Raw genomic sequence first — 16143 nt, forward strand, 5'->3', positions numbered from 1 at the left:
TATAATTAAGTTAATTTCGCAAAATTACAAGCTAGAAGTATGAGTTATTAGTATTATTACTACGAAACTAGTTATGATGAGAATCCCTCCGTATTTAATTTTACCTCTTTTTAAATAATTGCGGCACACTTCGCGAAGGCGGGAAATTTAAAATGCATACAACCACCCCATCTAATTTACATTTGAACTTTAAATTAAACTTGCCGAAACCTGTAGGTAGATAGGTATAGTTATCTCATTTATTAAATGTGTTACTACTGTAATTAATCCTTAGTGTCTGGAAAATTTGCAGGGGTAAGCTCTGATTAAATTTGAGAATTTTGATTAGCTTCAAACTTTCCTTTGAAATGTGCCTCAGATTTGGATGGCACAAAGCGAGCCGAGAAAAGTTGCTAATTACAAAACTACACTGGAATTTCTAAAATATTGTAATTTCGACGCGAATTTACCTCGTTTCGCGAGCCGAATAAAACAATCAATAGTTTTTGATCGGCGTTTTAGTAAAATAAATAACCACGTGTTCGACGATTTATGATTCCATTAACGTGTGTGTTTATTTTTCTTTTCCTGGCATTTATTTTTATTTCGTGTAATTTAACATTTGCGCGGAAATATTGAATTCTTGCCAGATTTTTCTTTAAAATAAGTATTCCTACAGGTCCTTAGAGAAAAAACCATTTTTGGAACAATTTGAAGATGATTGTTTAAGATTTTCTTACAAATTAGCCCAGTCATTTTATTACCAACATCGCCAAATAAAAGTAATACTGCGCGTTAAAGCAAATTTTGCTGCTCATAATACGTGTAGGAAATTTAATGAGCTTTCATTTTGTAAATGTGAGTGGTTATGAAAAGGTTGATAGTTTTCGAGATATTGAGGAAAAATCGATAACGGTGACATAAAATTCAAAATGGCGGCCTGTTGCGCACCCCCCACATATGGAGTTTTTGGATATGTTTTTAAGATCTGTGGGTTTCGAGTAAATCACATCAACTTTTTTTATTTGTTATGGGCGCCATATTGGATTTTGATGTCACTCTATAGAGAAAAAAATTACAAAACCGACGATACCAAATACTTAGTATTTTATTTGGGAATTAATCCTGAATTTTTGCCTTAAAGTTTACAATGTATTTCGTATTGGCAATGATTCCACGGTCCTGTTGACGGCGACTGTACTAGAAAATAAACAAATGAATTTGGTTTCAATCACAATAGGCCATGCTTAGAAAAAAATCAAGATTAACTTTCAAATAAAATACTAAGAGGGATGAACAGACTGACAAAAATATCACATAAGAGGAGCAGGAGGATGTCCCTAATCATTTGCAACTTGTGTTAATTATGAAATAGGTAATAAATAATGAAATTAAAATCAAAGTAAGTAATTTTCCTATCGAATTCTGACACGAAAATTATATACATATAAATGGTCATACCCTTAATTTAGGTTCAATTATAGAGTGTGTTCCAGATAAGAATGCACATAATGAGGAAATCGGAAACCATAAGAGATACACACTCTGTTAAATTTAAAAAAAGTTGTGAATTTTAAGCGTTAGTAAAATGATGTTTTAAAAATTCCTAGATTCCGATCAGTTTCGAAGATAAGTATTAAAAAGAAAACGAAATTAAGCATATTCGTTTTTTATGGGACAATATGATTCTTTATTATGTCATTTAAAGAAACCTTCAATGAATTATTTTGTCATTTTGTCAACGCCTACTACACCAAAATGGTAAAAATTTATAATAACGAGCCTTTTTTCTTTTTAACATTTTGGTGTAGTAGGCGTTGACAAAATACGCAACTTCTTTATCATTTAACCGGCTGTGTACCTCTTATGGTTTGCGATCATCTATCCTAAATGCAGAATTAAATGCTTTTGTCATTTCTAATTGCCAGCTTTAACGCACCTGCACACTAATGTCGAAAGCAACGCCAAAATTTTGTTTCAAACTCAAGAAAGAACTACAAAAAAAGAACGAAAATTGGCAGGTCATGAAAAGGAAAATTCTTGACAAAGCAAAATTTTGAAAATAGTCAGTTTTTAATAATTTTTGAATTTAAATATTAATAGGAATGTATTAAGAGCAAATCTTTATAAAAACGAACCTTACTTAGATCTTCTTTAAGCTTTTCCGTTATAGTCTTTTAAATTTCAATAAAATGGTCTATCAATATAGGCTTCAAACGTCATCATCGGGACAAAACAAAAAAGTTATTTAAGTTAAAAATGGGTTTCAAATAAATTTGGTTCGGAGCTAAGTTGTAGCAAATTTAACGGGTTCGTAAGCTTTTATTTTCATCACGGGATTTAACGCACCGGGTTCGAATTTTAAACGACAATTGAAAAATGGAACCTCCGTGGTTCCTCCCTTGTACAGTCAATGACAAAAGTAATGAAGCAATATGTAAACCCTGCAGCATACCTACGTGAATATACTGTGCAACTTAGATATGCGAACCAACAAATTAAGGTATCTTCTCCATGAAGGTAGCGACGGAGCCCGATGTGATAGACACGTTCGTTGCTTATGCTGCAAAGTTTACCTGCCAGGCGATCGTTACTTTTATCAATGACTGTACATCTCGTAATCGAGAATTATACATTTTATTTCTGAAAAAAGTTTACAACATAATTTACGATTATTGATCAATGAATTTAGGTTTGATGGCCAAATTACTTAATCAAAAAATAGATTGTCGTGACTCGCTAAAAATAATTAAGTAAGAAGATTGCGTATAAGAAGCTATCCTCTTCGTTCGGATTATGAAACTCGGAATTCACAAGGGACGCACTAAACATTTAAGTCCACCCAATGGGGTACGTAACTTGTAAGGCCGCATTCCACACCATTGTCGTTCAGTTACATAAAAACTAGTAAATATACCGGCTGTGATGCGTGCACGTTATACATCAATTGAACGAAACTTGAGAGAAATTTGCAAATTACATCGAAAAAGTGAACAGTTTTTACAACGGCCCGAAAAAATTTGACTTATTCGGCCGACGTACAAAGAAAAACGGCACGATTTATATTAAGGCAACCGGTTATAAAACGCTCTTTAGGGACCTTTTTGTTTGACTCACCACATTGACCTCTCGAATGGAATGACTGTAAAAAAGTCACAGCTTTCAAAGTAGGTAGATGCATTTTTGTTGCACAGCAGGTTGTACCTATAGAGAGATATACACGGTGCACGAATTTCTAAAAATGCGGATCTCTATACGCCCCCTCGACTTCATTTAATCGATTTTACCCGCGCGCCGCCTTAAATTTTAATTACAACCCGAGCAAAATAAAACAACAAATTACTTATGCAGTGTTTGTAGAAAAAAAGACATCTCCATTGTAAATTGAAAACAATACCTTCATAAAAAATATTTATGGTTATTTGTTGCGAATATGTCTACAATAAAACTTTTCCTGCATATAGGTACCGATCGAGCAATGGAATTTTAATAGACTTTGTATGCATCTGCGGTATACGCGAACTCCTGATTTATAAACTTTAATTATGATTTTCTAACACAAAATGGTCCATACATTGAATTTCAATTTTAATCGGGAAAAGTTTAAATGAGTTTTCTATTGCATGCAACACCGCCCTGTGTCTCGTGTTTGCGTTGTGTAATATTGAACTTTTTATTCCAATTAATAAATTTTGCAATGTAAATTCGGCGATTAATAATAATCGTGCGTGTTTTACAACTTGTAAACGTAATCGAAAACTTAGTTTATTTATTCCTACCCTAAGTTGAATTTGGCCCTTAAACTTCTGTTCGTCTATACTTGTACCTATAGACAACATATATACTTTTTTTACGATACAGAAAAAAATAATGTATTTAACTTCATTATTTTACATCTTTTACACAGACAGACAGGCACGTGATAAAAATCAGTGTTCGATGAATTGTTTACGGATAACACGTCGAATACCGGGCTCTCTATATCTCGAAAAAAATACCTCAGAATACTTGAACTTGAAAGTTAAAAAGAATTCATCCCCTTCCGGTTATACCGATAGTTGATGCCAAAGTACGGAACGGAACACCCTATATATTTTTCATTTTTAAATTCTATCATTGAATAAAGGTTTCTATTCAATGATTCTATGTAAAATTCTATATACATCTCATGTATAATGTCCTATACTTACTTATATTTAGCAGTTTTCGATACATTTTAATAATATTCACACCCCTATTTTAATTACTATGTGTGTCTTATTAAGTACAAAAAATTAGGGCAACTTTACATCGTCGGTTCCTAACATTTTCGTTTTGAAAATATTCGCATTAACTTTTTTTCTATTGTAAAAATGATATTAAGTACCTACAGTTTGGTAAGAAAAAATGGCATTTCTTAAGGGCTTTTTCACACCCATGACGACGAATCATGGCCTACTAACAAACATTATTAATTCTGGAAAGATTTAGTCTTATAGGAACTACATCTCGAACTAGGTACATTCTTGCAAAAGTGTTCAAGTTCTCCAAGAAAATTATTAGGAAACTTGCAAGGGAGGTTTCTACGTGGGGTAAACCACAGGTGAAACTTGGTGTACATATTATGTTGGGGAAATCCTCGGGGAAATCCATGACATCTTAATGAAATCCGTAAAATCTTATGAAATCATTGTGAAATCAGAGGTGAGATCCATGAAATCTTGAATACGAGAAATTTGTTGCGCTTGGGGTCATCCTCTACAACAAACAATCTGAGGTCAAAAAATTTGTCTTACCTGACAACTAAATTTTAATGAAACCCCTAAGTCAAAAAAATTATAACAATACTCTCGGAGTTTAATTGAAAAGTGACATTTACTTATTAAATCATTTGAGGGGAAAATGGCGGTTCCATTAAAGAATGAATTCAGGGCTGGGAAAAACGGAAACTTCTAGATATGATGAAAATATTACCTTGCTAGCAAAGAAAAATATCAAAAATAATAAAGTTTTTATTAATTTTTGAATTTAAATATGTACCTATTAAGCTTGCTCGTGAAGGACTGCAGCTCTGATGCTAGAGTTATGACTGGCATCGTCTAATAAAAGCTCGCGCGAGTTGGCGGCTGGAAAATGAACCGATCTTCAGAATTTAATGTACCAAAACTCGTTTCCATTGTATCGTCATTGTTTTTGGAATATCCGGCTCCGAAAAATCACTTGCCAACTTCACGCCAGCCCCGGAACAATCTTGAATAAATCCCAAAACGATTATGTAATGTACTTTAAAATGAAATCTACCTCAATGTATCAAAATTTGTTTCCATTGTACCCATTCCGTTTTCAGAAAATCCGGTACCAAAAAATTACGCCGGAGAGCAAGTACGTTTTCTCAAGGGAAACCGGTAGAAATACGCTCGCTTTTATAGTGCCTTTGCTGTGTAGGCACTGAATTGAAATCCAGATACCTTGCTTAATTTTTTGCGGCCAACTTCACTGGACGATAATAACAGATTTTTACTTTGGATTTTGAGAAATTCAGATTTGTTATAGACCGTTAGAATTCTGGCTAGAGTTTTGGACCACCCCTCAATAGTTCTCGAACTTTCTCTGTTTTGCGTTTATAATGACAGTATTCCGATATCAAAAATAGTGCTGGAATGAGTTTCATTCCAACACTATTTTTGGTAATATTTTCCACAACTGACAGATTTTTAAGATTATTTTTTGACGTTTCTCGAAACCAATAGAAATGTTCAATTTCAGTCATTCATATACGTTCTAGCCAATCACAACATTATTATAGTGAGAATAATCTACTTCCCAGCGAGAATTTTTCAATGTACATTGTTTTTAGTGAATGACAACCACATGACAACTATTTTCTTGATCTGACGCGTCTGTCATAAATTTTCAAGAAGCTCGTAAAATGAATCGCAAACGTTTTAGTGAATCATCAGTCGATGAAATAAGTAATATAATCATTGTAAGTAAATGTAAGTGCATTTAAGAATATGTAGGTACCCTAATAAGCAACGCGTCTGTTTGGAAACAATTCCAATTATTTTGCGACGAATTGAGGGGCTATAAATTGGAAGAAACCGCAAAACTAGTCGTTATTTTGAAGGACTAATGGGTTGAATATGCGAAGAAACAGAATGGAGAAGACTATAAAGAAAATCTTAACAGTGATTTTGATTGTAACGTGAAAAAATAATCTATCGAATACCACACGAGAGTTCGATAAATTAGATAATAATTCTCCAGGTCTTTTCTCAAACTTGTTGCCATTTGGCAATAGTCACGAGAGCCCTAAGTTTTCTAAAACCTGTCGAATTATTTTCAATTTATTCTCACTCTCTTGTGATATTATTACAGACAATTCAATGCGATTATTCAATGACATTTGTCAAACTTCCACCAGTAAAATGACCCGAAATTTTGTCGTATTAACCGGAACATTCTTCTTAGTTTGTTAATCAATTTCGACAACCGACTTATCACCACATCTTTTAATTTAATCACTCATAACGAATTAGCTTGGAGCACAAAAGTTCGAATAGAATCAATAGCAAAATGAAAAGCAACTTCCGTAATTTATTTTGACGTTTATTGTTGTCATGGAAATACATTCGCGTGGGTAATTATGCTTAATTTTTCTTTGGATTCATTGAATAGTCCTCCGAATACCATTCGTAGTCGAAGTATTTGTAGATTATTTTTGAGCTGCTGCTCCACTCATGCTAGTTACGCATTTTAATACCACTTGCGCAAGCGCTCGTGGTATTAATCAGCGTAACTAGCATTCGTGACAGCAGCTCAAAAATATTCGACATTCGACTACTTATGGTATTATACAGGGTGTCCCTAAAAGGTCTGTACAACGCGCTACCAGGGGTTCTTGGTATCAAAATAGGACGATTTAACCAACTTACCTCTATCCAAAAGTGCCTCGGTAAGGCGCTATCTACCGCCAAAGATTTAAAAAAAAATCGTTATTTTTATTTTATCGGAAAATGGTTTTGCCGATTAAAATGAAATTCGGGATGTGAATGTCTAATGTAAAAAGGGTCTTTGTGATATCATCGTTTTGATTGTAGTTGCTATGTAGGTGGTAAAATACTGACCATCCACATCTGAAGAGATCTAAAACTTTTTAACTACTATTTTGACGGTTCTGAATTTTTAGACACTGATAGACAGTTTACTTGCAAGCATTTTTTGTCTCTTGATGAATATCGCTATCTGTGATGGTTTACGAAAAAAAAAATAATTTAGGCATGATGAATGGCATGCACCATACATGCGATTGTTCCTAAAAAAATCAGAAGATGGCTGTGAAACAGAGTGACGTAACGTTTGTTTGTTGTTTCTTCAACTTTAACAATTTACGTTTTGCTTGAAGACTTAAAATTTCATTGTTAAAATTGTAATATGGCCTTTCAATACAGTAACGCAGAGTTAACTGATATGCTATTAGTGTTTGGATACAGTCGTGGAAATGGTCGCCAATGCGTTAGGGAGTATATACTCACAGGTTTCCAAATCGTCATAGCCTACTTCTTGCTTGCACTTATGGTTTTTAAGGAACAATCGCATGTATGGTGCATGCCATTCATCATGCCTAAATTTTTTTTTTTTCGTAAACCATCACAGATAGCGATATTCATCAAGAGACAAAAAATGCTTGCAAGTAAACTGTCTATCAGTGTCTAAAAATTCAGAACCGTCAAAATAGTAGTTAAAAAGTTTTAGACCTCTTCAGATGTGGATGGTCAGTATTTTACCACCTACATAGCAACTACAATCAAAACGATGATATCACAAAGACCCTTTTTACATTAGACATTCACATCCGGAATTTCATTTTAATCGGCAAAACCATTTTTCTATTTCGGTGTTACAATGATGATTTTGTACAACTGTTTTCGGCCGAAAACAGTTGCACAAAGACAGTGATTATAGTCGTTTTTTTTTTGGTAACTCATCTCTTAAGTTGGCAGTTACTAGTTAGTACAAGTAGGTACTTCGTTGGGTACTTCCATGATTGAACTTCAAAATGTCAGTCTTACTACGCTGCCAACCTAAAACTTAACGGCATAAAAGTGTTCCCAACATAAAACATGTTAGTTCTAATGTTCCCTATAGTTTCTGATAATGATTTTTTTAATTAAATTAAAGCACCGAAATAGAAAAAATAGTATGGAAAACGCGTGTTACCATGCTTTATTGTAATACTCCTATTTTGCGGACACTCGTGGCTACGCTTCGCGTCGCCACTCGTGCCACAAGATAGTCGTATTACAATAGGTCGCATTGTAACACTTGTCTTTCAATATACTATTTCCGATCAAATAAAAATAACGATTTTTTTTTTAAATCTTTGGCGGTAGATAGCGCCTTACCGAGGCACTTTTGGATAGAGGTAAGTTGGGTTAAATCGTCCTATTTTGATACCAAGAACCCCTGGTAGCGCGTTGTACAGACCTTTTAGGGACACCCTGTATATTATATTTTCTGTATACATGCAGTTGAGGATTTTAGTTGAAAGTGACGTAGGGAATCCTATTGAGGGCCTACGTTCAGCAAGATAGCCATGATTTCAGTGTTGAAGATTGAGTCTTGTGCAATTAGTTTTCTGCTTTGGTTTTTCGCTTCTTCTTACACGCTTCCAACAACTGCGGTTCACGGTTTTTTATCGCATCTTATGTATTGCGGATCAACACGCTTTTGTCCTTTCCCGATATTGTTCTTATAATTTCTGGAGCAATACACATTTTGTAAAAAGTTATTAATATTGGTACCATTTCATGTTCCCAAAAATTGATGTCTATTTCAATCTCCTCCCTGTAGAGTGGAACTGCATCGTTAATATAAACAACAAAATAACATTTGCTCCTCTTGGCAATGTTCAAGGTGCCTTGTACTTGATAGCAATAAGAATGTCTTCTGTTTAAAGATGTTTTGCCATCCTTTAGTTGCAAACAGGTCTTTTTTTTAAACCGTAATATTTTTTCCAAACCAGTTTCCTCCAATTTTGAACATGAATACAGACATTTCACTTCCACGATGGTGTCTGTACCAACAAGACCTATTACAAAAAAAGTTGATTAAACAATTAGCAATTTAAAAAAATACTTACCATCTGGTGATGCTCCTAAAAAACCATAATCTTTATGTATCCACAATCCAGTGTTTGTTACGGTCACATTCTGCTTCTTTTCAAATGCCTTTATTGCCACCGATTCTTTGGCAATGTCATTCTCCGTAGCTTCCGTGCTAAAGATAACGATTTGTTGTACCGCAAAGTTGCCAGGTAAACTCGTCTTTCGTATGATCCACGTTGCACCCAAATTAGTTCTCTTCCCCATATTAAAACGCGAAACAATATTCATTAAACATTCTACTGCATTATTATTCTCATTTTCAATGAGCAAATTAGCTTTTCTTATAAGCTGTTCCAAAGCTCCTGTAAGTATAAATATTAAATAAACAAATAAATTTTTACACAAACTCAGTTTACTTACCACTGATATGATCATACATCGAAGTTGCTCTTAACTGTGGAACTGCGTTGTTCGAGACGTCGTCGCCATTCCCTGCTCTTATTCCGCGCGGTTTTGTGGTTATTTACATTGAAGGTTAGGATCGTTTTGTAAACGAATGAAATTACCTGTAACATTTAGAGTAAATGACGAAATTATCACCCTGAAACTGCTTGATGATGTATCGGGACTTCTGTTCAACATTACAAGTAAGTGATCTATTGTAAGTACAAATAATTTTTTACCTACTTATTAGAGATAATGATAAGTTCACGAATAATTATATAATGGAGTTGATTGTAATAAGTAATGGCTTTATTTCCCTAAATGACGCCTTACACACAATTTATAGGGTGAACCAAGATGGAATGTAAGTACTTATGCTTACAAACATGATAGGGTGACCATATATGAATGCTATACAGTAAGTATCTTTATATACTATTTATGGTGCCATTTACAGATATTTCTCAGTCTCTATCCATAGTTGCAATCTTTAGTTTTAAATTCTTCATTAAATTTGGAATCGCCAATCCATTTTCGAATTGTGGACATGCTGGGCAGAACTATTTGTTTATTTTTAAGAAATTTATAGGCGGGAGATTTATAAAAAAGTTGCAGTGCAAATTCCTTTTCATCGTTTGCCCATTGCCTATTCTTTTTATGCAGTATATCCATTTTTGTCAAAACTCGTGATTGTTTTGATACAAATTTCACACTGCCGATAATATTAGTCAAAGTGGCATTTTGTGTTTTCTTTTTTTGGTTTAATCTTAATCTGGCAATTGTTGATCGTTTATTCTTTAAAAGACGTTTTTGATCTTCCAAAGTCTGCTTCATTTTCTTTGCACGTGGGGTAAGGTCCTGCAACTGTAACTTTCTTTTACACTTCTTGGGAGAGCGCTCTGGCATATTCGTAATGTCTGTAAGCCATTGTTGATGAGATGGTGATATATCAAAGTCGGTTGATTTACTTGCAATTTCTTCCGAAATGTCAGTTGTAGATTTTATGCTTTATGTCTTGATTGGCACTTTGGCAGAAGAACAGACATTTCGCCAAGCTCAGATGTTTGGAGCTTTTCAGATGCAGCAGCAACCGGGGAACTGTTTGAAGAATATTAAGTGGCACTGTCGGTGTTGAACAAATTTGATAGGACTTTGGGATTGCTCCTTTTTTTAACTTTGATTTTAACCGAGGATTAGTGTAATCACTTTCCACGAAATGTTCTGAACAGACAATGTTTTTTGTATAGACTTTGGGGGGGCAGGTCCAATAACTTGATGTTTCCTAAAAAAAAACAGGGTGTTTAATCTCTACCTCTACGCAAAAATCGCATAGTAGGCGTGCAGTTTCAATTTCGACTGAAAGTAATACTAATATAGTCCTTGATTAGCGTCCAGGATTCCTTTAAAAAGTTTTACTACTAAGAACTAAAAAACGTATCGGATATATACACACACACGCACACACGCACCCTCGCACACACCCTCACACACACACACATATATATACATATACGATGCGATAAATGGATTTAGGCTCTTGAACCGTGTAAAAAACTTAATCCTATGGTTACATAGAAAACAACGGTATTTTAATTCTACAGGTGACTTCAGAAAAACTATGTTTCTATAGAAGATTGGGAATAATGTGTTTTGTACTTTTGTAAAAATGTAATGGTAGTGTTTTAGACCAATGCAAGAACCCTTACATAAGTAATTTAAAGAAATAGTGGTACATCTTCATGTTGTTTGCCTTCAAAAGTCAGTAAAACTTTCTTAAAAAATTAAAGTCGAGGCATTGTGTGAGAAGACATACTTTAACAAACAGTCTAGCAACATGCCGGCCATTTTTAAAGATGGCGATCAAACGACCATGATCTGGACCACGTGACTAATGTTTTTTAAGCTCGTTCGTATAGGTGTTTAATATATATATATATATATATATATATATATATATATATATAACATAAGACACACACGAGCTATATATATATATATTAACATAAGACACACACGAGCTAGGTAGCAAAAGGACTACGTAGACTCCAGACAAGGGACACGATAAAACACAGAAAACAGATATCACAGTGCGTTTTGTTAAAAAGACGGCACTTCGAGAGAGGCTGTTTATTCCAAAGGTTTTGACCTGGTATCGTCGAGTGCTACCTTGGCCGTCTCCCCGCAGCCAAGGGCCGCCCATCTTCGGAGCTCTTCCCTCTTTGCTTGGTCCTTGGTCTATTAATCGATTCATTAGTACAAGGCCAGGGAAAGCGGGTATTCCTGCCTACTCGCTCAAGACGGTCTTCCAAGCGAGCGCCAATCGCTATATCCCGAATTACGGGATCAGTTTGGGACAGAAACTGGATCTCCGCTTTTAGGGTTACCGAGGACACCAAAACCTCTAGCCTCGGGATACCTACTAGATGGCGTCTGCGACAGCTTATTTGACAGCGATAAAGTTCTTCATCACGCCATAATTACCGCAAATAACAGAAGTCGAATGTTATCCCACGTAGAAATAACACGATACCACGAAGATGTTAACCAAATCCAATCAGGAAATAACCCCAATACGGCAAACGATACGCCACCGGCACCAGCCAAACAGCTGCATACAATTAGTTATATTAGAAATCACGAATCCCTTCGAAATAGTCCGCAAAGATTATTTTAAAAATAGAACTCACCCCTTAACAACGAAGGGCAAAGCCACATCTACTGGCCAAACTAATCCTCTTTAAATCTCGAAACGGTATACGTTCTCCAAAATATACGTCGGTAGAAACTTATCCTAACGATATTTCACGTATGACTCCCTCCAATCAATGTAAAACTGGTAGATGACCACTGAACAATTCAGAACAATTGATTTTACACGAGGTCGAGGACAGTAATCACCAACAGCAGTTGTTACTTCTACAGCTTACAACGAAATGAACGAATTTCCAGTCTAAAATGCATGCGCAGACAAAACCGAATGCCTACCACGAATGAGGTTACAGTAAACCAACACAGTAAAATATAATTCCCCAAAAATGACATACAATTTCCCACGTTACAAGTAAAGCAACCCGTTGGCAGAAGATTGCGGCAAGTGGAATATGTTGCGCACCACTACCCGTAGCTCTTGGTCGCTTTGACGTAGTACAGCGGCTGTCGGGGCTGCTAAGACGAGCCGGTACAGGTAGTGCGGGACCAGGTATTTGGAGATCAACTATACCTTTTGGTGTGGCTTTAGCTTCAGCCGTCTTACCCGGCTGAGCGTTTCTGCCAGACGTTCGGGCAGGCACTTCGGCGCCGATACCTTCATACATAGCCCCTGTAGGTACCGCTTCAACTCCTCGATCTGATCCTAAGCCCGCGATACTGTGCTCGGGACCAAGATTATGTCATGGCAAAGGCTAAACAAGCGACCGTTGTATCACCACTGAGAGTGTACCCGGGTTGACTTTCCAGCGTACACAGAAAGGGCTCCAAAACTGTGTTAAAGAGCAACGTGGAAAGAGGGCCGCCCTGCTTTACCCCACGCTCGAACGTAATCGCTACGCTTTGGTCGCATTTTATATTTGTTTCCACATCTCTGTATGCCTCGTCTACCATACGTATCACCTGTTCTGGTAGACCCTTCTTCTTACGTAGTGCAGGTCCCAGTGGTCCGTGAGGCACTGTGTCGAGGGCTTTACTAATATCTCCCTGCACTACTACCAATGACCTTCAAGTGCCGCAGCAACTCGTTAAGGACGTGGACGTTATTGAAGCACCCCGCTCCGCCACGAACCCTTTTGCCAGGGTGTGAACTGCAGGTGCTTGCGCAATTTCTTGTCGATTATACCCCAGTACAACCGGCTCAGAAGCGACGATATGGTAAGAGGCCGGTAGTTCTCGACTAACGTACCGTCCTTACCTGCCTTAGGAATTAGCAGCGTACGATTCATCCTCCACTGTCTCGGTTGTCGTCCTGTGCACAAGATGAAATTGAACAGGAGACGGAGGACTTCTTGGCGTTCCTCGGATCAGACGTGAGCCACCTTCACGCCGTCCGGCCCTGTGCTCGTGGACTCTTAAGTCGCGCGATCCGTGCTCGGATTTCTGGCAACGTTATGGGTGTGAGGACCTCAGCGACTGTCTTTGTTGCCTCATCACCCGTATTGCGCAACTCCTCAGGTAACTGTACGGACGGCTTAGGACCTCATAGACTAGTGTACAGTTCCTGGACGTCCGCGGCATTAAGCTTTTCGACCCCACCGTCAAGTCAGTCCACCCGCTCACGGACGTGTTTGGCCAGTAGCCCTGGATTTTTCTTATATAGGTCCTGAGTCCTCTCGAATAGATAGCGCCGTTTGCTATGTCGCGAACGACTCTTTGGGACGACGCTTCCCCTCCTCATTCTCACTAGCCGCGGGGGCGACTATGTGAGCCGAAGCCAGCTCGTGGATCGTGCCTTGGAGCTGGGGTGTCTCCTCATTTTGGTCCACCAACTTCTGGAGGGCATCCCGCAGCATGACAAGTGCCGCTTCAGGCTCCCCTGGAATCGCCTTCGACTTTAGGGGTCGCTCGGTCAGCAGGGTTCGCAACTGATTTTAGCAAAAAATAGAGACTTGGTCTCTAATTACATATTTAAAAATAGAGACCATTTAGAGACCTTCGAGAACCAATTTCCATACAAAATTAAGCAAAAAATATTTATTTTGTAATATATGAGATACATAAAAAGCAATATCTAAACAAGTATAAATTGTGCACAACTCTTGTGAGGATAAAACGCATTTTTTTTAACCCAAATAGCTTTTTTTTGACATCACCAATGGATATATTTCTTGCAGACGTCCCAATGGCCCTTTGTGAGTACCCTCTTCCGACAATCCGTTCTCGAGGTATAAGGGAATATACCCGATCGCGATAAGAGGTCGAGGAGGAGGGCTATGGTTGGTAAAAATTAAGTCCTTTCGTTGAGACCTTTCATTAGAGTACCATGAAGGATAAAACTATTCCCCCCCCTGCCCCTCCACACCCTACTTTGATAAGAGGACAGAAAGAAGAGCAGTAGTTGGTAGAAAACGGTTGATTCGTTGAGACCAATTGGTTGTCGTATGTAAAAGTTATGTACGTTTTACTTTCAAAAACAGCATCTCAGGAAATAATTCGTGTGGGGGGCGGGGCCCTTTTAGACAGCGAAATTTGGTGGCCGTCTGGCACACCTTCAAAGTATAGGCTACCTACGGCAAAGAATTCCAGGACTACCTACCATTCTCCTAGAAGTAGTTCGAAACGGCAGAAGTGGGTCCGGACGGACAAAACGCATTTTTTTTAATTCTTAAAAAATGCGCTAAAAATGTAACATTTCTGCGGTTTATCAATTATGAATTATACTTTTTTAACATGCAAAATTTAGAGACTTTAGAGACTAAATATGAAAAATAGAGACTTTTAGAGACCAGCATTGAAAAAAGAGACCAATGTCTAAAAACGAGACCATTTGCGAACCCTGGGTCAGGACTGTCTCTGATCCCTTTGCGCCATTCCGCCCCGTCATGGTTACTTTGCGGTATGGTCGGGGAGTCCACGGCACCTTCTGGAGTAGGGGGTGTCGGTACCCTTTCGGGTACCTCTTGTCCATTCGCGTTGAAGGAAAAAGACTGCTCGGATGACGGGCGCGTGGGTTCTGGGTCAGCCAACCCTTCTTCCACCGCGCCCTAGGCCTGCTCCGTATGCGCTCTGGTTGTCAATCTCAGGGATACCAGCAGATGCAGGATTGGCCCGTACTGCTGATGTTCTCGAGGACCCTTCCTATCCTCCTGGGGATTGCCTTGTCGCCGTGCCACTGCACGTCTAGCTCCAGCATGGTCGCAACCTCATCAGTGCTGAGCTGGGGGCCCCCTAACTCCCTAAGGATTGCAAGTTGTTCCGCGTCCATCGCAGTGACAGCAGCCCTGACTTCGCCGGGACCACCTTCGATCGGGGCTCCGACTACACCCGACCTTCTCGCATTGGTGATCTCTCTGTGAGCTTGCCATGTATGTGCCGCGCAGTTCTTCGCGGACTTGAACATCGCCCCGCAGTAGTCGCACCTAACTACTCCATCATATGTCGATTCGGGGTCGCCGGCCTAAGTAACCACCTTACATTTAGGTAGGTGGCATCTGACACCATGTAATTTTGGGAACGACCGTTGACACTTGGAGCAAACGTATTGCGGGGCTCTCCGGTGAGCTTTCCGGCAGCATCTAACCGCATCGTTCTCTGTGAGCGCTGAGTACCACGTCCTGTTTGGAGATATAACGGACAGGACGTTGGCTGAAATGGGTACTCGATCCGAAATTCATTGCCCCTTTCGTCGTCAGAGGTCATCGTCCATGCTCCCCTTTATCCGCTCGTTTAGCCACCTCCTTTATAGTGAAAGGAGGGCCCGACTCTCGGGTGATGCACTTCGGACCCACCAGCTGAATCCGCGACAGTATCGCTCCGTCCGACCGAAGTTGGACGGCGACGTGCGTTTGCCGCGGACCTTTGGGATGGATTAAGTCCCAAGAAAGTAACTGCCACAATTACCAGTCGCATTTACAGAAATGTACTAGCTAGGTTTAAAACCTTTTAGCTTCCATGTTTTAAATTTATTTTTTCACATTCACATTAG

The 16143-nt window shown here is 38.3% G+C and overlaps 1 protein-coding gene across 1 annotated transcript; it reads right to left on the reverse strand.

The window, feature by feature from the left end:
- Positions 1-8468: 8468 nt before the first annotated feature.
- LOC116172142 lies at positions 8469-10904 on the reverse strand. The gene is made up of 3 exons (XM_031489288.1): positions 9486-10904; positions 9101-9427; positions 8469-9049 (listed from the first exon to the last, which is right to left on the reverse strand). Exons 1-3 carry the CDS (start codon positions 9502-9504, stop codon positions 8664-8666), a joined length of 732 nt encoding a protein of 243 aa, XP_031345148.1. The 5' UTR covers positions 9505-10904; the 3' UTR covers positions 8469-8663.
- Positions 10905-16143: the final 5239 nt, after the last annotated feature.

The sequence above is a fragment of the Photinus pyralis genome, unplaced genomic scaffold (genome assembly GCF_008802855.1).
Source record: "Photinus pyralis isolate 1611_PpyrPB1 unplaced genomic scaffold, Ppyr1.3 Ppyr1.4_LG5, whole genome shotgun sequence".
Lineage (NCBI taxonomy): Eukaryota > Metazoa > Arthropoda > Insecta > Coleoptera > Lampyridae > Photinus > Photinus pyralis.